A 25,125-nucleotide genomic window follows, 5' to 3' on the forward strand; every position below is an offset into this window, starting at 1 on the left:
GTAGAATAAGCAATAATTCATCTCTTTTCACAGCTTCTTTGCTTTATTCTATGACATACTAAAGGCATGCAAGTATACATGATAAAATAGCTTTTAATGTAATCACTTTTCAGGAGGAATGAAGCATTATTTCAATGAGCTGTAAGGGTACCAACAAATTTGAGCACGTCTGTATCTACAGGATGACTATATATGAAGTGGTAGAGGCAGAATATTGACACTTTCTATGTGTTGGTAGTGCCATAAACTACTATACTATACTAAACTATTGTTGCAAACAAAACGATTAAAATAGTATATGATCATTTCCAGAATTATTTCTGTGACAATATTTTTTTGTATTACCATGCAAAAAACATAAACTCCAAAATCACTTTCTCCCCTCATGTCATACTGGAGTGTCTCAAAATGAAGTCATAGGTTAGGTAAGTTAAAACAACAAGATGAGTCATCAGTTCACCAACTGAAAGCAGATCCTAAAAACATTCATGGGAAACTTCTACTGCACCTTCATACAAAGACATGGGAACAAAACAGTTGACATCTTTTTTTTGTGCCACAGACATTAACACTATCGGTTTAGGGCTACAGGCGATGTCTCCAAAAAAAAAAAAAAATAAGAATAGAAAATAAAAGTTCTTCTAGAAAAACACTGGGACATGATGGTTTTTTGTTGAAGACACAGACAGTCGGCAGATGGGTAAGGTGACATTGTGTTCAATGACAGTAAATGCTCTGGAAATTAAACTGTTATGTTATATGTGCGAAGGAATCCTTTGTCTCATGAGCGCATGGATTTTTGTTGTGGACTAAAATAATAGCTAAAAATATCAAAAGCAAAAAGCTAAAAACAAGAAATTAAAAATAAACTTTTTATCTTGCAAGTATAATAACTGAGATGCTATAAAGGTGGGTTGGCCATGCTCTGGCTCAGGAGCCCTGGAGCCAGCTTCGGGGACAGGAGCTGGAGTGAGCTTGACAGTTTTCGGAGCTGAGGTTCCGGAGCAGCTCCACTATTTCCTGCCTTTCACATTTAAAAGAAAATCCTTCCTAATTATTCAGTTCAAACATTTGAATGAACAAAATAATTAAGTATATAAAATAACTAAATGTAAATACAGAAGTACTTTAATGTACATAATATTTCTACTGATATAAGGAGTCGTCTAAAAATTATCAACAAGACTCTTGTATTCCTGTATATGCAGCCATTACCTTTTATGAGGCCCAGTGCAGGCTTATAGAGGGTCCTCACAATTGCACAGTAAGAGGACAGCGAGTGAAAGATTATAGTCAAATGCAATCCAAAACATACATAGTAAGCAAAGAGCGAAACGCAAAAGAGACGCTTCTTCAGTCTTTGAGTAAAGCGATATAATCAAATTGTGAAATGTGCTCTGAGCAAATGCACAGTTCAGCACGGAGAATCTGCTATGAATGAATGGCAATGAATGAATGATGATGATGATTGCAATTGCAGATGAATTATTAACTGTGGTGGGCACTCAGGGCACGAGTGAAAGATAAATTTGGCCGGAGGCCTTGTCCGTGGGTGCCCGATGGCTACCTGCGCGAGGCCGGATGGAAATATATGAACGGTTACATGCATCCCAGTGCACAGATAGAAAGTGGCTATGAGCCACTTCCCGCCAAAAAGACAAGGCTGCCAAACCATGAAATGAGAATAATAATAAATAATTAATGCACCCAACAATGGCAAGATAAATTTGGCCAGAGGCCTCGTCCGTGGGCGCGACGGCTATCTGCGTGAGGCTGGCTGGAAAAACATGAACAGTTACATGCATCCTGAGAGCATGACTGCACTGGGGGAAGACAGCCCAGCCTGTCCAACCCAACCACTCACGCCGCAGAACCAAATACGAACCGCTCAGCACTCAGGTAAAGAAAAAAACCCTACTCACATATTTTTTAATTTTTAGGAGGAAACCTCAGGAAATCCGTGGCTGAGGGCAGCCATTCCTCCAAACTCTAAGCGGTCAACTCCCGTTTCGGCCTCCCAGCGCTTCACTGATCAGCCGAAACAAAAAGAAGTGACATGAAAGAATAACACACTGAGCTTTTATGTGCTTGATGATGACATATTGGTTAGGGGCGGATTTTCCTTTGCAGAAAAGCAAGCAAGTTTACAGTTACTGAACAGATTTTAAAGATGCTGCTTAATCTGCAATGAACAATTAATTGTAGGGTGTTAAAAATGTGTATCAAGTGAAATACAAACTTTTTAATACAATATTGTTTTTATTGAATGAACATAAAATCAGTAAATTATATTTATAAGATACTCATCATTGATTCATTATTTACAGTGCCCCCTGTCTAATTTTCTGCATTTTTGCACATTTTTCACATTGTATTTGGTCAGATTTATTTGTGGGTTGTAGTAGTATATAGAGGGAGTCTGAGAGAAAAAATGACACCAAAGTTTGGTGCTTCTTTCATTTGTTTGGTGTGCAAGGTAATCAAACATGCAATCTTCAGGTGTGAAAAAGTCACAAAGAACCCTAGAACAACATCCAGAGATCTGCAGGCCTCTCTCGCCTCAGCTAAGGTCAGTGTTCATGACTCCACCATCAGAAAGACACTGGGCAAAAATGGGATTCATGGCAGAGTAGCAAGGCCGAAACCATTGCTCACTAAGAAGAACATGAATGCTTGTCTCAAGTTTACCAAAAAGCACCCTGATGATCCTCAAGAGTTCTGGAACAATGTTCTATGGATAGATGAGTCCAAAGTGGAACTTTTTGGCCGACATGGGCCCCGTTATGTCTGGCGAAAACCAAACACTGCATTCCACAGTAAGAACCTCATACCAACGATCAGGCATGGTGGTGGTAGTGAATTCTGCTCTGTATCAGAGAATTCTACAGGAGAATGCTCATGTCCGTGAGCTGAAGCGGAAGTGCAGCTGGGTCATGCAGCAAGACAATGATCCGAAACACACAAGCAAGTCTACATCAGAATGGTTGAAGAACAAGAAATTTAAAGTTTTGGAATGGCCTAGTCAAAGTCCAGACCTAAACCCCATTGAGATGTTGTGGCAGGACCTGAAACGAGCAGTTCATGCTCGAAAACCCACAAATGTCACTGAGTTCTGCATGAAGGAGTGGGCCAAAATTCCTCCACGACGCTGTGAGAGACTAATCAATAACTACAGGAAGCGTTTGATTGCTGTTAAAGGTGGCGTAACCAGTTATTGAGTCTAAGGGGGCGATTACTTTTTCACACAGGGGCATTGGGTGTTGCATAACTTTCTTTAATAAATAAATGAAATATGTATCAAATTTTTGTGTTATTTGTTCGCTCAGGGTCCCTTTTATCTAATATTAGATTTTGGTTGAAGATCTGATAACATTCAGTGTCAAAAATAAGCAAAAATGCAGAAAATCAGACAGGGGGCAAATACTTTTTCACGGCACTGTATGTATTTATTATGTATGCAGGAAGTAAACCAATTGAGATCATGACCTCATCTGCAAGGAGTTGTGGTAAGCAATTTAGGAGGACAGTGATCCCAAACATTAAACACCAAGCAAGTTTGTAATAACATTTGTAATGTTCTCGGCTTGCTATTTAGAAAATACAGTTTTAGAGGAAAAAACAAACAATTCAAAATGTATTGTTTTATTCATATTATAAGACTACTGCATACGGTACACAGTATTTAAACTGCAAAATCAAATGTCAATCCACGTTTGACTAATCACTGTTTTTAAGCGGAAGAAAGGAAGAAAGAAAGAAAGAAAGAAAGAAAGAAAGAAAGGCTTCTTAAACCACCACTTTTTAGAAAATAGTTGTGCAGATCCCAATCAGCACCAGACAGTGCTGCGCCTGTGGAATAAAGACAGAGACTTTATTTGAGATGACAACATTTTCAAAAGAAACCATATTGAGAGCTCCACCGGGCTACTGAGTCTCATTTTAAAACACTGTTTTGATTGTTTAGATAATAAATCAGGTGAAATTGAAGTAGTGCAATCATATTAGATGCATATAAATAAACCATAATGAGAGCTGATTTAAAAAAACAATTTAGATTTAGAAACATACAAATCACTTTATTTGTTTTTCCAAGGCTTGCTGCTGTGGCATTTAGAATTGCACTGAACTCCCTTACGCACACAGAAGCACTTGCATAGCCCCAGAAGCAGCTGCTGCTGCTGTACAAAGAGAAAGTTTTTTTTTTTTCTTTGGGTACTTTGTCCAAATTCGGAATAAACTATTGGACAATTGAAATTCAATTCGACTGTAAAGGCGCTCCAGAGATCCTCCAGCACACCGAAGGCTGAAGAAGCTGTCTTCTTTTGCGTTTCGCGCGTTGCTTGTTTGATATTTCCCATTTCACAATTTGATCAAGATAATTTGCTCAAAGACCGAAATTGATCATTTGTAAATGCTGAAATCGCAAAGGAGGTTTTAGAGGCTATGGAGCCAGAGCCAGAGCCAGCTAAAAGCAGCTACAGCAGAACAGCAGTGCGGAGCAGCTCTGGAGCAGGGGCTGCTGGAGCCAGCCTGGAGCTGCAGCTGAGCTACCGGAGCCACTCAGAAGCTGCAGCCAGCAAAGCTTGAGCATGGCCAAACCTACTGTAAAGTGATGTATAGCCGAGTCCCATAGTTTCACCATTTTAAATTGTTCATTAATTATATTTAAGGTATGCTGTGGAATTATTGAGTAAACACTATTACTTAACACAACAATATTTGACAATAGCAGTATACAATTTGAATAATATTTGAAATAATCTGAAAGATGATGTAATTGTACTAAAAATAAGCAGGTGGCATTAAAAATAATAATAATAATAATAATTGACAGCACTACCTGTACTGTGTAATTTTAGATGGATTTGTTTTTGATAAACATTAAAAAACGGCTCTTAGTACCATTGTTAATTACCAAAATATTGTGAATAAGATGTTTTGTGAAATGCAGGTTGTTTTGAATTATGAATTATACTTAAAAAGTATAAAAGTAAAGCTCAGCCATATTATATTTCCCACATGTACAGTATTTACAGTGCAGAGATTAGAATAGTTTTGTCTAAAAGAGTGATGCACCAGCAAAATAGATTTACTGTAAAACTGTAAAACAGAGCAGGGCAATTATATAAAAAAAGAAAATAATGCTTCATATCTTTACAGGATGTTCATTCTTGGAGGAACAGAGGGATTATTTTTTTCCTTTTAACTTTAGGAATGTGGCACAATTTCTTGATGTCTGAAATCTTGAGCAAGAAACAATGTGGTGAAAGAAAAAAACAGCCAACAGTGGTATTCTCTTGGCCTGAAATACCTACAGTAGACACTCAATGAAGACAAGTAGAAAAAAGATTTTATCTGCATAAAGGAATGCTTACCATTGCTATCAATGAAAAGCAGAGCATAATGTTCTATCAGCAACATAACTGGTATGCCTGCGATTGAGACATGAAAACAAAATACATATCTCAACGACTAAGCCTTATCAGGCTATACAACAATTTGAAATACAGGTATAACTGATCACCTCCGTCTGCCACAGATTTAGAATTGGCTTGGTTAAAGATTCTATATGCATTTTATTTTTGAGTCTGGTTTGTGACTTTTTATAACATTTCCAAGTTTGTCATGTTAGCACATGCCAGAAAATTTATTTATTATTTGTTAATCAGTCTGGTAATATCACAGATTTTTCTGGCCACTTGGTTTATGTAAATTGTGCACACTCGATGTAAAAGCCAATCAGTTTCATATTAAGACCACACTTTAAAGTCTGACTGGCAAAGATAAGCAGACAAATACAGAGTTTATACTTGAGGAATATAGGCTGGCACTGGAGATGGAAACAGACAGATGGTAAACACAGAAGCATGTCTTACAGCATTCAGTCAAATCCCAGTGAAACTTGAATTAACCGGTCACCAAAAGGACTGTGACTACCATCTGAGCTGCCATCTGGATTTGAGCAGTTCCTAGGATTCCTCAACACATCAAATTTCCAGAAAAATACTTTTGGGCAACACCACAAATAATTGGTCAATTCACTTTTGGACAGTATAAACATTAAATAAAAAAAAAACACACACAAAAGAAGGTCTAAGTACAGTGCACCCCCTTTATACTGCAGAACAGGTTATAAGACGGTACGGTCATGGCTCCCATGTGCCCCATAATGCCATTACACTAACACTAGTATTCTTGTTATAAGGCGGAACACAAATATAAAGGGGAGCCCTGTATACTGCTCTACTATTTGTAATAAAATAATTGTAACAAAAGTTTGATGCATTTAAACTTAATCCGAAGCATTTAACAGTCTTGAGCTGTGGATATCTGTGTGTACAGCATGCTATGGGTTGTAGTTGTAAGTTCTGAGAAACATTACACTGCTTCACTAAGAGGAGCAAGCTAACAATGGCGGGGTTTCCATGCAGTTTAGAAACGCCAAATTGTCTCTCCATTATTTTGAGAAAGTTCTGTATCATGCACATATTACGCACATACCTTACGTTCTATACCTTATGTTCACGAGACTTGAAGATCCCGTTTGTGACATAACCTCACACAACTTTCTACTATAACTAAAGGATGTATTAACAATAAATTATTTATTAACAACTGAGATCTGCTAGAAGTAGCCCTGGGAAGCTTCTTTAACCAAATAGGAAAAAGTAAGCATACAGAGACCAAGAGACCTCTAAATTCAGTGTTTTCTTTTTGACAGCAGTTCAAATTATTGCCATTTGACTTATAAAATGATAGTGCTTTAGTTTGGTTGTTTTAAACCAAAATGTATTAAACTAGCATAGCTGGGTGTTTGTGCCAGTGATCTCCTGTATTACTACTGTGAGCTTACAGACTGTACCATGCTTAAAGGGCAGATAAGGACCTTTTTATTTTATTGTGTTACATGTTCCCATGTGTTGCTACAACTGTTTATGTCAGGTGTGTGTATTGTTTTAATTTATTTTATTTTTTTTTACATTTTGACCACTTTTTTAAACTTTTAAATTGCATTCCCTGCCTCAAGATGGCTTCCCATGTACCCGCATGGACCTCTCAGAACTACATTTCCCATCATCCTCCTGCTCACATATGTAACTGAGATGGATTTACCAGTGAGCAGGAGGATGATGGGAAATTGTCACAGTTCATCATATTTTACTTTTGGTTGAGAAAAAAATGGATCCACAAATGTTAGCACACATTTCCTTTCCAGAGCACACTACAGTACAGAAGGCACTGGAACATCAGCAAGCTCTGGTTATTGTTCTCATATGTTTAAAACTTTCGTTTGAATGACAAATGGGACAGAACTACAGCACTGCACATAAAAATTTAAATTAGGGTGGTCAAACGTAATTTTAGATTTTATCAAATAAAGATTAAATTGATTTTTGTAATCAGTTGTCATATAACTTATCTGAAATGAAAACGTGTAAAAAAACTACTTTTACACACCAAAAGTAGCTTATTTTTTTAATCTAGCAGCCTTTTTTTTTTACGCCTCTGCAGACTGAGATTTTGTAATAAAAATTGGCAATATATAGTTGTACTAAATGAATAACATATTTTAAGAAAGGCTGTTACTCTAAACTAAACGACCGCTTTAAATTGGAGGATCGATGTTTTCTATGTACAAGCCAGCCTCTTGAAAACTGCACATCTCAGTACGGGAAGAAGGTGGTGGGGGCGTGGCACCGACACAGCTGATCTGTTTAGGAGTCATTCTTAAAAGCTTGTGATTTGTTAACTATAGATCAAAACCGGAATATTATTGGCTTGTGTAAAAGAGGATGCATTGGACTTAAGAAAATATTAAAAACAAAAAAAAATACATTTTAGGTGTTAAAAGCCACAATAAGAACATTTTATATTATTGGTGTCACTGAAACAGTAAATAAATTATATACAGTATATATATATATATATATATATATATATATATATATATATATATATATATATATATATATATATATATAGTGTAGTTTTCATTAGTACCATGCAGAATTGATGATAAACCACGTTATCTAACACATATTTGTCTATTTCTCAAAAAGACTCCTTGACATCTGCTTAAAATTGTCAAGTGAAATGATCTTCTCTGCGCATTCAACAGATGTCCCTTCACAGTTCCCTATCTAATTGAGGTTAATCTCTCATATACTAAAAAATAAATAGGTGGCGACTTCATAAAGCTCACCTTTATTCATGTTCTATGGTTTAATAATAAAGCAGTATAATAAAAATGAACAATTTCATTCATGTTAATTCATTATATTTTCTTTTTTTTTTTTTTTTTTAAACTAGCAGATTTTGTTTAGATTATGTGAAGTAATTGTATCAAACGTTCAAGAAGAAAGAAATCTACCTGCTACAAATCACATCATCAGAGTAATCCAGAGGGTTAAATCTGCGGGGTCATCTGGGGATCATTTTCTTCACTTAGAGCAGTGTTTCCCAAACTGTGGGAAAGATTTAAATGGGGGCGCGAAGAGGTTGGGAAAAAAAATATATTGTCAGGAAAAAAAAAACAACCTAGATTGCGATAACCCACTCATGTGGGCAGGGAAGTGTCACGAACTGACAATGACGTCACTCCGGAAAACAGCCAATGGGCTTTATGTGTGGGACATGCCTTGCCTGCCAGACTTGTACGCCAGTGAAATGGTTATGTATTTCGTGCATCAGTGTTGAAGCGAGTGCCAAGTTGAAGTACAATTCCTGCAGACCATGTTTCTTTATTATTTTTAAAATATATATTTCTAACAATGGATATGTTTTTAACCAGAGTGAAAAGAAAAACAGATTCAGAAATACCATCAACAAGTGGAACAGAAGAAACAACTACCAAACCTAAATCCAGGAAATACGATGAAGCATATCTTTCATTCGGCTTTACAAGCACTGGGGTAGGTGGTGAAGAAAGACCCCAGTGTGTAGTGTGCTTAAATATACTTGCAGCTGATAGTTTTAAACCAAATAAACTGAGACGACATTTACAGACTAAGCATAGAGATCTTGTGGGAAAACCTCGCAAATTCTTCGTTAGAAAACTGAATTAATATCATGGTCAACAAAATCGTTTCATCAAAACTACGTCCATCCCTGCAAAAGCCCTATTAGCGTCGTATCAAGTTGCATACAGAGTAGCTTGGTGTAAAAAACCTCACACCCTTGCTGAAGATTTAATCCTTCCTGCTGCCATTGACATTGTATCAACTATGCTTGGTGAAGAAAGTGCTGAACAAATACGGAGTGTTCCTTTATCTAACAACACAATAGCTCCACGTATAGGTGATTTGTCAGGAGACTTAGAAAAGCTTTGGAACAATCACTTTGCTATTCAAGTGGATGAAGCCACTGACAGCAACAAAGACTGTCATCTGATTACTTATGTGTGATACCTGGATAAAACAACAGTGAATAATGACTTACATTTTTGTAAACCTATATCAAACAGAGCAACAGCCAAACAGTTTTTCAAAATGATCGACACATTTGTGCAACAGCCTGGTTTGAAATGGCAGGACTGTGTTGGAATATGTACAGATGGGGCAAAGGCTATGGCTGACAAACATGAACCAGATGCTATTTGGACACTCTGTATGATCCATTGAGAGGCACTGGCTTCAAGGGATTTAAGTTCTGAGTTACACAGGGTGCTATCAACTGTCATCATCATTGTGAACTACATAAAAAACAAGACCTTTAAAAGCCAGACTTTTTACTGCTATTTCATGAGGCAGGAGCCAGGCCTACATAAGGGGCTACTAGAATACAGACAAAGTGCTTTTGACTTAGTAACAGAATAGGGGTTTCCTCTTGACTACTTGGAGAACCGCCCTCGCTGAGGTGAAGCCGAACCAATCGACCTCCAAGGCTGGGAAGCGAGGACTTCCACCAAGGAAGGTTAGGAGGATAAACCAATGTCTCCCTGCCTTACTGAGTCGTCTAGTCGAGAGAGGTCAGACTCAGCTGACACTCCGAGGCCGCATGGAGAGCCTTGTGATCTACGCAGGGAGAACAAAAGCGCTGGAAAAGAGAATAAGAAATAAACACATATAGAGATCCAGGAGTCTCTCCCCCCCCCCCCCCCCCCTCCACCCCCCAACTGTAAGAGCCACCTTCGATAAGTGAGTCAAATGAGCAGCTTGCTGTCCGAAGGAGGAGACTGACACGAGTGCAAATGAACAGATTAGCAGGAGAATGGAAAATTAAATATAGTTAAAGTTATTTGACCGGGGATCCCCTCTGGCCAGCGGGAACCTTCCTTTCTGAGGGCAATGCGACATAGTCGGCCTCTAAGGTCGGGAAGTGAAGCTTCACTTGCCCCCCCGGTGACGCAGCAAAGTGGAGGAGAAAGGAAGGATGGAGGAAACTGAAAAGCAAGATGAGAATTAAGAAGCTGGCTACGGTTTAAGTAGGGTGACTGACAGATAACTAAAGGTTGACTGACAGATATTTTATCGGGATGACAAAGGGGAGGAGTCCCGGCTCCAGTCCCCCAAAATGCACCAAGGTTCAACTTGTGAAGAAATAGGAGCAGATCACAAAGAGATGTTGTTTTATTGCGACTCTCGAAGACTATCATGTAGAAAAGGTACAACACGCATGTTTGAGCTCAGAGATGAGGTAGGCATCTTTCTGGAAGAAGAAAAGCATGCCCATGCAGAGAAATTCCATAATGAAATACTTTTCGGACGCCGACACTGGAAAATATGAAACCCATTCAGCACAAGGACTCCTGGTGATGATTTTAATACACTTGAAGAGAACAGTACATAGACATGACTTTGGATTCGACTTTAAAACCGCAGTTTCCGACCAAGACCCTGCCTGAATTTTGGTCTATAGAAGAGTGTTCACTTTTAAGCATAAAGGCTTTGTGCATACTTCTTCCATTTGCTACATCTTTTTTTGTGTGAAATTGGTTTCTTTGTAGTTGACAGCATCAAGACCAAATACAGGTCACAGCTGAACATCCAACGAGAACTAAGTAGCGATTCCCAAACTATATATATATGTATTGAGTTTTGTATTTTGTTACGTTATCAGCAAATGTCTCTTTTTTACGTTTATGGGGGGTGGGGTGGGTGGGTGCGCAACAGTGCTCACCCTGTGGGGCGGTAGACAAAATAGTTTGGGAAACGCTGACTTAGAGCAATGAATAGGCTACAAACCTGATTTATATGTTTTCCAACCAGTAAGTAGCCTACCCTGTTCAGACGAGATAACAATGCAGTTTTATATATGCGTTATAAATAACAAAATACTTAAAATAAGTAATTATTGGATAATTAAGCATATACTTCTTTTTATTATTACTATTGGCTTAAATACATGTTCCTAAACACAGAAATGATGCTACAAAATTAGAACCTTTAAGACACATCTCATTCTCTACCTCGTCTGAGGCACGTGGTAATTATGATGCCAACAAGGGTCAATTAACAGCACCATACAGCTTTATGATTCATACAAATAATATGTGTATGAGCCACAGTGTACTTAACATTATGACTGGATAATTTGCTCTGTTAGCAGACTACCAAAAAAAAACAGAAATTCTGAAGCAGCGGTATTAGATTTTTCTGGTGGCCAAATGAGGCAGGCTGCACTTATGGTTCTTTAAAACAACCTAAAAAACTTTGTGTAAACACAGTTTAAGAAAGCTGCACACTATCAGTTGTTGTGCAAGGCCAAATTGCAACACAGACAGAAAGATTTAAATATACCCACCCGTACTTTAATATTAATTAGGTAATTTGCATTTGAAAGGAGAATTTCCATCCCTAAAAGAAAACTACACGGATACAAAAATTACCTAAAAGGTACTACCAAAATAGCATGAGAAAACCCTGCCAATATGTGTTCCTTAATCAAACTCACCTGGACTTGACATCATTGGATTTCTGGATTCTGTGTACAGACGGAGGTATATTGGTCATGCTCTGGGTAGCTGTGCTTCTCAGCTCAGCCAAAACAAAATCAACAACATCTGGCTGCAATGTGCAAGCAGTGTAAACCAGAGCCATCGCTTTTTCAATGAGCCTCACTGTAAAGCGCCAGTGGAAATAAAAATAGCCTATGATCCACTTGAAAGCACAGAATAATACCACAGAACATAGCATTCTAAAACATGTTAAAATACCAGACTCACCAGAATTTGACTTAGGGCCTCACAGAAGAATGTCAGTCTAGCTATATATCTTTTTAAAATATAGTATAACTCTTCTTCATACATTTTGAACAGGGATGGAGACCATAACTCTTCTTCATACTATTTGAACGGGGATGGAGACAAGGCTTAAGGTAAAAGCATATGTCCACCAATTACAGAGAAATTGAATGTGCAAGGCTTAGGAATCTGCCTGGTTTAACAATGGACTGTGAAGAATGCACTGATGTCAAAACAATTAAGCAAATGCAGCTTATCATCAAAGATCATGTTGCTCAGAGTTGAAAGTCTCACCACAGGTGTGTGTGAGTCCCGTGTCTTACACTCAATACAGTTTGAATTATTATTCAGAATAAGAAATATGATTATGTTTTAGTGAAGAGTTTTAGTGCCTCAACTAACGTACACCCTGCTTCTACACCAGAAAGAGTGTCTAACTGAATTATTTAAATAATGTTTGTGTTTTTTTCTAATGTTTGTTGCACATGAGTAAAATGCAGTTTGATATTTTGCGTCTTTAACAAAAGTCTGGAACAGTTTTATTCATAAAAGCACTCTTTAAATAACTTTAAAGTGTGATCCTTATCGTCAGCACTTTACAGTCCTATACATTGAAATGTTTCATGAATACAGCGCCTTTCAGAGAGCTAAGGTAACATTTCACACTGAAAAGATTGCTCCTTTTAGGCTTGTTTGAAATCTCTTCACTGCTCTTTCACACTACACCTTGTGCAGTGATTATAGTAAAACACAGTCTAAATGTAAAAGTTTAGCTTTGGGGCAAACCTGTTCCTAGCCTGGAAATTCCTGGAATGAAATAAGACGCAGTACTCAAAACAACAGTATGTAATTTGTTATTCGCTCACAAAAGCAAGTACATCATAAGTACACTTGGCATATGAACAGTGTACCTCTTTGTAGATCAGTATTATGCTGGTACAACACAGCTAGCCTTACTACTTTGAGGCCCATTTATATGCTGGGGAAGGCTACGCTGCATAAATGGAACAAAAGGGATTGAATTAAAAAAAGAAAAACTACACAGTATCTGGTTTCACTAGCCATCTGAATTCTTTTTAAACAGAACAGCAGTACTTGAATATTATTTTAGAAATGCCAAGACTGCCTGTTGCACTTCAAAAGCATTCCATAACTGTTACGCAACAATACATCAATCAATATTATCAACCAAATTATAGTTATACTACCTAACAGTTGAAATATTATTGTAATGATCTACAATGTAATAACATAGTTCATCTTTAGTAGTTTAGTCTTTTAACACAATTAATGCTTATATTTTAGTTATGTTCTTTTTCTTGAGGAAAATATAAAATGTAGGACATCTGGAAATAAATAGGTTAAATCAGATAAATGTTTAGTATTCATAGACTTACAATAATAACTTTTTGGTGACCGGTTAATTCAGGTTACACTGGGACTTGACTTGATGCTATAAGACAGAGTATGTAAAACTTGTATAGACTTTTGATGTAAGCCTGTTTTCCTGCCATTCAAGTTTTTTCAATAGTATTGTATTAAGCACAAGATTAAGACTACATGTTTGCAGCTACTCTGTTCTGTTAAAAAGGGAAAATGTACATTGCTGTTTACGCACAGCTTGTGAAGTTTCAGCCAGTCACTAAATATGGCAGGTGAGCGTTTTGTCCACAAGGCATTTAATCCCCAGTCTTTTAAACAAAAGGCAATGAAAGGCTAAGAAAATCCTTTCTTTTCACTCAAATGGCTGTAAGACCAGGTCGGGTGTCTGTTATTTCTTTATTGTTATAAACAGCCTGCAAGCTCAAAAAGAAAAAAAAGGCTATTTCAGTCTCATATAACAGGTTTTGATCTCCTTTTGTTTATATGTCTGATTTCTTATTATACTTTGAGTACAAAGGACAAGGATTGTTAACCTAATGATTATTCTCTAGGAAACAAACCAAAAAGATTTAAGCAGATGTAAGAAAAAATGAATTGTGTAATTGCACAAGTTTTTAATATTGTGTTGTAGCAAGCACAAAAACTCCATGACCTTCTTGTCTTTTATTTGTTTATACACCTATATCTGATAATCTTTTTTTATATTTGAATCTGTTAAAACAGGCAAGTCACCACCACTAAATCCTATTGAAAAAATAAAGGCATTAAAACTCAATATAACAAAATATCGTAGATGTTTTATGCTGACCTGGTTGGTGAATGTTTTGCGAAATCTCCACTTCTCTTTTTTCCTGAAGCGTGGTGTTCACTCTGTTGGTGGCAGCAACCCCTTCTTTACTGGAAGCAGATCCATTCATCTGAGCCATGCCTCCCCTCTTTACAGAATTCACACGCGTAGGGATTGGCACAAATGTGGGGTCAAGGTCCATTATCAGCTGATTCAGCTGCTCAATCGACTGATCAATATCCAAGGTGGGTGAAGATGGCAAATCCTCCTCCTTGCATGTGTGGTCCAAACCATTGGTTTCCTTTGGACTCTTATTGGCAGTAGGAAGGTACCCAACAACTATCCCTCTCTGCACAGCATCCCTGCTGCTGCTCCCTCTAGTGGAGGTATTTGGATGCTTGGGCTTAGTCTCAGGGTTGCTCTGTTTGTTCTCTGGGGAGGTCCTCACATTACTATCAGCTGGCGAGTATTTATACTGCTGGGCAGCCACCATCTGTTGCTGGCGTACCCAAGTCTGCGTGGAGTAACCGCTCTGTCCAAAAGCCTGAGGCTTGGGGGTGGTAGCCGTGGAAACAGGGGGGTTTCTCTGTGGCAGGTAGCCTTGCTTAGCGTCACTGAAGGCCCTTTCGTAGACGTCCACACTGATGTCCAGGTCAGGTGCGATGGAGGTATGATGATCGTCACCAGTGTTGCTGCAGAAGCCATCTGACAGCAATGAGTTTTGGCTGCTCTTGTGGAAGCCAAAGTGGCCAAGATGGTTGTAGTGCTGGCCCTCAGAGGACGAGAGGGTGCCTATGCTGTCTACACTGTGAAGGTCGTGGTTGGGCATCTCATCATCCAGGATGTCAGTCTCCCTGTGCTTGAGCTTGACCTCCCCATTGACATGCACCTGGGCAGGCACAACGTGTTGCACACCACTCAGCTGATTCCCTCCTGACATTTCCTTGGAGGGAGTTGGGTTCTCCAGGCCAAACCCGCTCAGGAGGCGGTCAAGCTCAGCTTTTTCCTGCGTACTCAGTCCTCGCTTGATCCCCGAGGTGCAGGCTGTCCGTACTGATGCTGTAGAGTGGCCGGAGTCGCTGCTGACTGACAAGGTGTGGTCACTGTGGTCAGGGCTGCTGGTCACTGCCACCCCATGGGCCCCCACTGCTAGGCTGCAGTCTGAAGAGCTCTTTTTCCTCACTTTGGCATAGAGGTTCCCATCAACAGGCCCCTGAGTGTGCAGCACTATAAAAGAAAATAAAGGAACTGTTTAAATGATTCATCCTGTACAAATTTTCTTCTGCCCTCGATCATAAAGAAGTATATTACACAATAGAGCTGTAACAGATAGTTGGAGCATACCAACATACGGTTTTATGTATTCAGAGATTATGTTTAACACGTTAACATGTGCACATACACAGGCATACATTTCAGAGTTGCTTCTTATGTTGACATACCCCTCTTCATTGAAACATGGTATAGCCTTTTGTTCCGATAATATGCATTTTGAAAGGCTATCAAGATAGTAGAAAACAACAACATTGTTTCATTTTGTTTTATGCCTTACACAACACGCCATGCAAATCAAACCGTCTCTTCTGACAGCTCCTTTTCAGTTGATAATGAAGGTATGTTTTCTACAAAACAAATGTTTTCAATTAATAAAAAGTGCTTTTGGGTAAAACAGAGGGGCCCAGGAACAAATGTGTTTTCTGCTGTAAGGCATTCCTCTAGTATACTCCAAATGACTTAATTTGACAAAAAACAATATCCTCAGATGTATGGCTTGCATGCCAGGAAACTGTAAAACAAATCCTTTCATTTGAGCTAGGGAACCAATTAAAAATCAAATAGGGAAATTACTTTAAAAGAGCTATCATTGTAAAGAAGAGAAAGTCATACAGCAAATGTTTTACTGTTAATGTCATATAACCCATTTGATGAGTTAACTGAAGTCACAACAGGATAACATTGACATTGCACTCCGTGCTGATAATATACACAAGAAGACATTCTAAATGAGGTCCAGTTTTTTTCCTTTGGTCTCAAGGTAAAATTAAAAACAAACAAATGTCACTTGTAACAAGCTGTAATACATGTTTGTTTTCCTGCAGTTAGCCTATATAACTAACAATGTCATTTCTTAATCCTAAAGTCTCTGAAATCATTACAGCGTTTATAGTATTTTATTATTTTATAAAAGTATATATTGAATAGATTTTATTAAATCTCTTATCAACAGATGAAAGAATGACATACAAAATCACAAAAGGCATCCTGACATCAAGTAAAATGTAATCTTATCCTGTCTGACCACCACAGCCATCTCATTGTACTGATATGGCAGAGGTGGGACATTGGAATTATTGATTTTAGGTACTGTGTTATCCCAACATATGCTTTCCAATCTGCTTGAACCATTTGAAACAAACGTTTGCAGCTTGAATTCGCAGCACATTTATTCAAACAATAAAATAATGGAACCAACTATACACCTAGCTCAGTCTACCATGTAATGCTTGCCTTTCAGGTAAGTCCTGCAATGAAATCCAAATACCAGATATGCAACATAAAGGCACTCCATGCTGACAGACCCCCTTCGCCAGCACTTCCCCCCAGCTCAGACTTCTGACTCCTATTCATTCACCACTTGCTAAAACACTCTTAATTTAAAACAGCTAGGTAAACATGCATGTGGTCTCCCTCCATACCTGTTTTTTTCACAAATGAAACCCCTAAAACTTACAATAGGAAAAATGAAACCACACACACATAAATTTATCAAGAAAATACAATGTACGTTAGTATGTTTAATTAGTTCTCCCTCTTGGCTCAAGCAATCCCTGACACAAAGCTGCATCCCTTCCTACAAGGTGATAACATTTCTCCAGAGGCTGTCTGGAGAAATGTTATCACCTTGTAGAAAGGGATGCAGCTTTTCCAAACACCCCATCCTTTCCTCTTCAATCCCATACTGTTTGAGTTGAAAGGTTTCTTACCTTTAATTACCTGCAGGTAACTGCTTTCACCAGAATAAGTGAGGAATACAGAGAGGACTTGTACTGCCCTACAATAAAAACATCCCAGCAGGCCAACACATTTCAGTTTTTCTTCATGCAGAAGGTAACCGGTTGTGCAAGATGCACGTGAGACCTTGAATTAGCCAACTATGGAAAGGAGAATGTAAACACTAGGGAGGGGTTTAGAGAGAAGGCAGCATTTAGGGTTACTGTAATCTGAACTGAGAGTGCCAGGGGATTGAGAGAGAGAGAGAGAGAGAGAGAGAGAGAGAGAGAGAGAGAGAGAGAGAGAGATTTTCCAATATTTTAAACCTAAAACTACACCATCTTAAAGTGACATCCTTTTACTAAAGCATTGTGAAACAATAATTAGAACTATTTTTTCCTTTTTCTTTTTTTTTTTATAGTAAATCAACTTTTGCACCTATACCATCCCTTAAGATTTAAGGTTTTCTTTTACAAAAAAGTGCTGGCAAAAAACAAGTTTAAAATGAGCTCATCCTGTTTGCTATGTACTGTGTTAGTGTATACGAGAATGTCTATGTAACATTCTGTCTATAAAACTTGCATTTTTCTGTTTTTATGTGTAAGTGAAGAGTGTGAAATGGGCAAGCCTAGGGTCCTTGCTTCTACTTTTTTGTCACTAGGGGTCCGGACACACAAAAGGCTGAAAACCCCTATGTGATCATGAACTGGACAATTAACCTGTGTATTCATTTACTGCAGTAACAATATGATATATTAGTAAAGGTTTTTTTTTTTTTTTTTTAATCTATAATATACATTATTGAAAACTATGAAAACTCGGAATGCTTGGCTTTTTCAACAAAGCCAGGCATTGCGACTTGCACAAACTGACACCATTGCAAATCACCATCTTACGGCATAAATATATATTCATGAGGGGAAAATTATATATTTAGTTCATAACACAGAGCCTATCACAGGTTATTCCGAAGTCAAGTAAATAAGGTTTCAAAAACTTTAAGAATGAATTCTCTCCCTTTTCATAGTCTTTTTGAAGGTCTGCTTTCATTCTTTCTTAAACTTCAGCAGCAGAAGAAATATGTTATGTCTGTTTAGCTTGACCTATGGTGGTCCCATTGTATGAGGTTCAAAATTAGCACCACTTCATCAGTGTTAATGGCTGTAGAACGACCATTATAAAAAATGTTGAATTCACAACAAATAAAGCTGCTGTTTTATCTGCAAGTCTAGGAAACTGACGCCAAACAAGGCAGAACATTACTTTTTTTCACTGTCATAATGGAGCCAGATGAAGCCTCCACTCTAAATGTTTGTCTTCATTTTTTTCATAATTACTCTTTATAATTGATTGATTTCAGCACTTATTGGTTGCTTAGATCTGTAAAAGAGTTGCCATGTCGCGGGAACGAGTACCAACACAGCACTTCGGTACGTAGTCCGTAGATTAGTTTTCAGCTTTTTGGCACACTGGCCCATTTTCCTGGATTCATGAAACTGCAGCCATGTGCACTATATATATATATATATATATATATATATATATATATATATATATATATATATTATACTAGTTAAATGTAACCGGCCCAGTCGGGTCTGTGTTGCTTCATAACTACAGGCCAAACTGCGTTCTCTACCAGCCTCAGGCCACCGGGCCATGGTTAATGTCGAACCCTGGTTTACATTCACTTTGGCATGGTTTTCACTAAACCCCACCCTTGTATTTTAACAGCTGTTGTAGTCGGCAACCAGGTATTCAAAGAATAAGTAGTGTTCCGAGTTTTCGGTTTTTATCTTTAAAAAAAAATAAATTCAGAGTTTATTTTACACATATTAAAATAGGGATAAAATCAGTAAAAAAATCATTTTTAATTGAAACATCGGAAAAATCGGGGGGAAAAATCTCAGCATATACACTTTACATGTAGAATATGATGTGTAGCAGTTCTGGTTTCTCATTAGGTTTAATGTCCCTGGCATGTCTGATAAAGCACCATCTGTGCAAGTCGAAGCCACATTATCCCAAGTTAACTGGTACGTTTGGGCAATTGCTGTGCTGACGGAAACAGTATCTACAGAAGGTATGAACATGACATCAGCACAACACAAGCCAGGTTTATTCGCCTTGAAATCATAAAAATAAAATTGACAGAACTGGGTCGTGCAAGCCATCGGAAGACGCGTCAAAAATCACACTGGACATTTCCATCAATACGTTCCATGTAAGTTTACCAACTAAAGCATCACCATTTTCTGTCAAATATTTACGATTAAGATTGTCGTCATTAGGCAGTGTTTTAGCTGATGGACAGTACTGTTGCACAAAGTCACCGATACATACCTCTGCAATAAACAGTGTCTGACCAGCATAGCACAGCGCTCTGACAAACTCATTAACCAGTCATTCAGCACTCTTTTTATTAAAACACGTGTAAAAGCCACATAAATGGATTGCTTGTCTCTCAGTTCACTTTCTTGTTTTAGTTTAATGTGTTGCTTATTTTTCAGTGTGTTCTTTTATTGTCAGCATGAGCATGTACCTCAATGCAGCAGTATTTGCAGCGCTATGCATCCTCTGTCTCATCTGAACCACTTCTGCTATTTTTGATTTTTGTATACTTCAAAGCATTCGTTTTCTTTTGAATATTCATAAACTGATTTACATTTTCTCCCCATTCCTCATCCACTAAAAATATTATATTTTCGTGTAAGTATTTCAATTTATTTTTTGATCAAGCTAGTACAGTAGTTACTACGCCCAGCAATTGCCACAATAATCAGACTTTGACTGGCCAACATAATCAAGTGATCATGTGTTTGTGAAGTGACAGAGAACCGTAGTTAAATGTTATTTGATCCTCTGACGTCTAAACATCTGCTCTATCCTAGGATACAGTGTAGGGCTGCTTATTACAATGTCAGTGTCTAAATAAAATAGCATTTTAATCAAATTATTGTGTATTTCCTAGAAAATAGTACCGGGATAATATTGAATAAGTCAAAAATCAGGTATAAATCAGTAAAAACCGACGTCCAGTTAAAAAAAAATCCTGTCATTTTCGGTAAAATTCGGAATAAACCAGAAATGCGGAACACTAAGAATAAGTTACTTTAACTTTTGACGAATATAAAACTACAAAAAAAAACCTTATTCTGTAGTTACAGCATATAAATTGTCTGAAACGTTTTAGCAACACTCCCATAAGTTATTCTAGAGACCTTGTGGCACTGCCCCTCTAAGTAATGTGTGTGGGGGAATGTAAGGTTGCAGGGATGGGGTTAAATCTGTCCCTGCCAGTAATCACAGGTGTGGCCATTCCCCAATAATTGATGCCAATTGAGGAGTGGCCAGGTGCCCATATCTATCTATCTATCCATATATATATATATATAAGGAAGACGAAGGCCCAGCCTACAAGCACAGATTGTAATGTTTTGTTTTGCTTTTTAACCTTTTATTTTGGCCCTTGTGCCTTTTTCTTTGTTTTGCGTTTAATAAATGTGCACTTTGCACTTTAGACAGCACCGTCTGTCTCTGAGTCTCTAGGGGGCGCTATTCCACCCCTGACACCACATGTGACAGAATACCGTCACGGCCCGAGCTGTTACTGGCAGGAATTAGTGACTCAGAGACAGAAGCTGTAGTCGAAAATACAAACTTGTAATTTGAATATGGTTACATTTTTAAATGGCATTTTATTAACTAATTAATACGATGTAACTGAATGAAATATGCAAATCTGGTTTTGAAAGAGCTTTTTTGTCAATATGGCATCTCAAAAATATGGTTCTTCGACTGAATACTTTAAATGATTAATTGAATATCAATTAAATAATTATTCATGCCTGGCACTGGGAAACCACAAGCACAGCTGAATCCAACAGGGCACTGTTACGCAACTTACGCAAAATGTTTTCTGATGTACTGGTAAGTTGGCAAAAACAAAATGATAAAATAGAAAACACCCCCTGCTACACAAAAAAACATTTCAAGAAAAAGATCTTTATTTCACCTTGTTTTTCAGTAACAGAAATATGTGATTTTAGAAACAGGAATTTCCCCATAAAAAAATTCTCTTAATCTTTGGATTTTTAACTCTTTAAACAAAATCATTAAAAAAAAAAATCACTGCCATCGTCACTGTGACTAAATAAACACAGAACATAAAAGTGTTAAAAAAAACACAGAATGAATACTTTGGTCTCAACCGATCTCCATTTTCTGGAAAGCCCATTAAACAATGCACTGCACAATTATACATCAACTTTTATGTGCATTTTTAGTGACAGCAGTAATGGAAGAACACAAATTGAAATTATTCTTTGTATGACCTTTAATGTGTAGGACACATTAGGAAACTGAACACATAAAAATCTTGAATAAAATTATGAACATATTTGTGATTAGGATCAGTAATCTGTGTAAAGCTTTGCAGTTGCTGGCTCCAGCATTCCCTTACTCCCCTGGAGAAAACCACAAAGGAAATTGAACAAAATAAATATTTCTGCTCAGACCTATTCACATAAGTAACACATTACACCACAGAACTATTATTGTGGGTTATGATATGTTATGCTTTATTATGCCTAGAAGGTTATCATATTTCCAGTTACAAAATAAGTCAGTTTACCTTCACCATCTGAGCTCATGTTTTCATAGGAGTCCCACCGTATAAGCGGGTCAGCAGTGCTGTAATCCACCGTCACACCATGATCGTTTTGCAAGCGCTCAGAACCTTCAAGAGGGAAAAAGAGCTTAGTAAAGGATGCAGCCTCCTATGACAGCCCTTACTATTACAAGGGCACCAATACTGTGCAGGAAATGCAGTTTAACACAACTTAACCCAGATATGATCCACTGGCATAAAGTCATAACAGAATCTGATGGTCATAAATGTAGACTTTATACTGTTAACAGCACAATCAAATAAAAAGGATTTGAAATCCTTAGCACTCCTTTAAGATCTTCTGGTTCTAGGACTGGACACAACAGGAAACAACCCACAAATGTTCCTGTAAGTTATGCTGTTTCGTGCCACCAAAATGAAAAATCACTTATTAAACAATCATCAAAATAACAACAAACAAGATAAGGTTTCACTATCATATAAACACCAATTCAAATATTTATACTTAACGAAAGATGTCTCATACAATAGGGTGTGTGCATAGTAAGGTAACTGAAATGCTCGATATTCTATCAGACATTGTACTAATATGGCATGCCCATAGATTATTCATGCCCACAAATGCACAAGTGGATTGACTGGCATATTATTTTTAACTGTTTGTTGGAGAGTGCAGCATCTCCTCCCTCACAGTTTTTGCTGAATTAATACCACCAGTCAGAGGAACTTCCTTTACCATCAATTTCAACTTCTCACCTTAATAAGGAACCTTTAAATGCCTGTTTATTTTAAATACATATGCAGCTGTCATTTCATTCAATTGTTTGATTCATTACAAAAAATCCATTAATAATTTGTATGTTGTTTCTCTAAACCAAAAACAGCAGGAAATAAGGAAAACAAATACCAGATGCTTATTGTTAATTTGTGAAATTCCTAGTTGGCACATGATCCAGCCCACAAGCCCTTACCTTGATGCATACCCGACACTCAGAATTGAAAGGAAGCATGGTCGACTGAAATAATACAGTGAGTAATGGTTGAGAAAGGGGACCCCAAACCAATAGGGCTACTCACAGTCATGAGTAAAACAGACTCACCTTGAATTTTCTCGGGGCTGCCTGAAAACACCAACTCTATCTTCCCATAATCTGGAAATCTGTCATCTGGAAATTCAAAAGGAATTCTTTTACGCATTATTCTGACATTAGCATTTTAAAAAATCTTGAATAGGCTTACATGTTTTAAGTTTTGTGACACAAAGGTGTGTTTGTTCAGTTAAAAAAGGGGTGGTACTGGAAAGAAATTGCATTGTTGATCATCAGTTCATGTGAAATCTTATCACATTCTTTTTCCTAATTCACACTATAGCCACTTCTTGTTTAATATCGTCTATAGTCCTAAATTCTTAACTGCTTAATGTCTTATTATGTGTCTATTATTCTCTTTTAATTTCCTTAGATCAGTATTTACCAAGCTTACTATGTTTTGTAGCAAAAATGTTCTATTCCAACAACTGGGTCTGACTGATAGCTGAAGTGTAAAAATCTGATAGAAGGGAAGTTAGTTCTGTGATTTTGTAAAGAAAACTTCTATTTACGAATGAACAATTTCCACAGTTGCAGAAATTACAGCTGCACACCCATGTGGTCATGTCTTAAACCATTACAATTCAGAAATTCCATTTTGAGCTCCCACGGTTGAAAAAATGGCTTTAGTAAGCTGGTAAATAATGGTCTACACAGAAACAAAAATAGAGAATTATTCAAAACACATGTAAAAGGCTATTAAGCAGGTAATAAATTAAATATTGTGGAAATCTAGATAGTACTGTAAGTATCCCTGTAAGTGTTACTGCAGAGGACACTTGTCTAGGTCTACTTAATTGAGCTAAATGCTATTTAGACTATTAAAATAGCGCTCTGTGTGAGAAACAACACCTCTACCAGTAAGTGTGAGTCCCTTTAATGCATTTCTGCATTTATGGAAAATGCTAGGAAGACCTGTCTTTTAATGATTTAAATATTAGCTACAATTAGATTTGCAACTGGTTAGATCAATTACATTATATTTAGGAATCATTGAAAAAAAAAGACCAAAAAAAAAACATTTGCAGCAGAAACTTAAAATATAAAATGTAAGACTTAATATTATAGAGATAAATCATCTGGGAATAATAAATATGTTACAAATCAGTTGCCACTTCAAATGTAATCCATTAATCCAAATATTGTGTGTACTACAAGCCAATGAAGCTGAAGATGAGGAAATGGTGAATGTGGACTGAGAAAGGGTATAACAAGGGCAACTATGTCATGTATTTAAAAGTACACTACCTTTGTTTGCATTATCAAGTTCTTCCTTGCCAAACACTAAGCCATAACCTTGCACTGAGCTAGTGTGAAACTGAAGGCAGAACACAACCTCACGTGTAGCTGACCGGAACTTCTTGTGGTAACATTTTACCTATAACAAAAAAAAAAAAGAAGAAGATTTTTTTATTTATTTTTTTTTATTTTTTTATATGACTACAAATATTACACACACCACATGCACACTACAATAATGTAGACCTGCCTCAGGCATACAGTATAAGAAAGCTACATCTATTTTTATGACTTAACATGAGGCCTGGACTAAACAAACATTACAGGGCTCAGGAACTGAAAAATACTTTATATTTATTAACAGACAGAAATTTCATAAGAACAAATAAAATAAAAAATAAAGGCAAACTAAAAGTGGGTGGGATATTACATGTTTTTTTTTTTGTTTTGTTTTTATAGAATACAACACTTAATGGTTTAATCTTTGAGAAAACCTGCATGCTTTGTCATTTATTTGGGCAGTCATTTATGGTACATATTGTTTAAATTCTGCAGCAAGAAAGAATCTCTTATTTGGTCAGTTTATAGTTTGAGGCCCACACACTGTTTCGGATGGGAACCATTGTTGAGTAGGAGGAACAAGCTTGTTTACAATCTCCAACTGGCGCCAAGGCAAGAATGAACATGCTGGAAGAAATTCAATGTTATCAGCCCCCTTTTTGAAGGTGAAAACATGATGTTCACATTCCAGGGAATTTTCACCAATGTAGATTTATTTTGTATCTCTCGATCTCTCACATGGGAGCATTATGTAAAAAATTACATT

At 37.3% G+C, this 25,125-nt stretch overlaps 1 protein-coding gene across 7 annotated transcripts in view; it reads right to left on the reverse strand.

Annotated features, from left to right (window-relative positions):
- Positions 1 to 25,125, reverse strand: part of LOC117400218 (tensin-3-like) — a 185,953-nt gene that overhangs the window by 38,546 nt on the left and 122,282 nt on the right. For all 7 annotated transcript variants that reach the window (XM_059022543.1, XM_033999805.3, XM_033999810.3 and 4 more), the window contains 4 exons: positions 24,309 to 24,438; positions 23,073 to 23,138; positions 21,976 to 22,080; positions 14,373 to 15,578 (listed from right to left, as the gene is read on the reverse strand). In XM_059022543.1, the coding sequence (XP_058878526.1) occupies positions 14,373 to 15,578; positions 21,976 to 22,080; positions 23,073 to 23,138; positions 24,309 to 24,438 (1,507 nt within the window). The remainder of the gene's footprint in view (positions 1 to 14,372; positions 15,579 to 21,975; positions 22,081 to 23,072; positions 23,139 to 24,308; positions 24,439 to 25,125) is intronic.

Source organism: Acipenser ruthenus, chromosome 4 (assembly GCF_902713425.1).
Source record: "Acipenser ruthenus chromosome 4, fAciRut3.2 maternal haplotype, whole genome shotgun sequence".
Lineage (NCBI taxonomy): Eukaryota > Metazoa > Chordata > Actinopteri > Acipenseriformes > Acipenseridae > Acipenser > Acipenser ruthenus.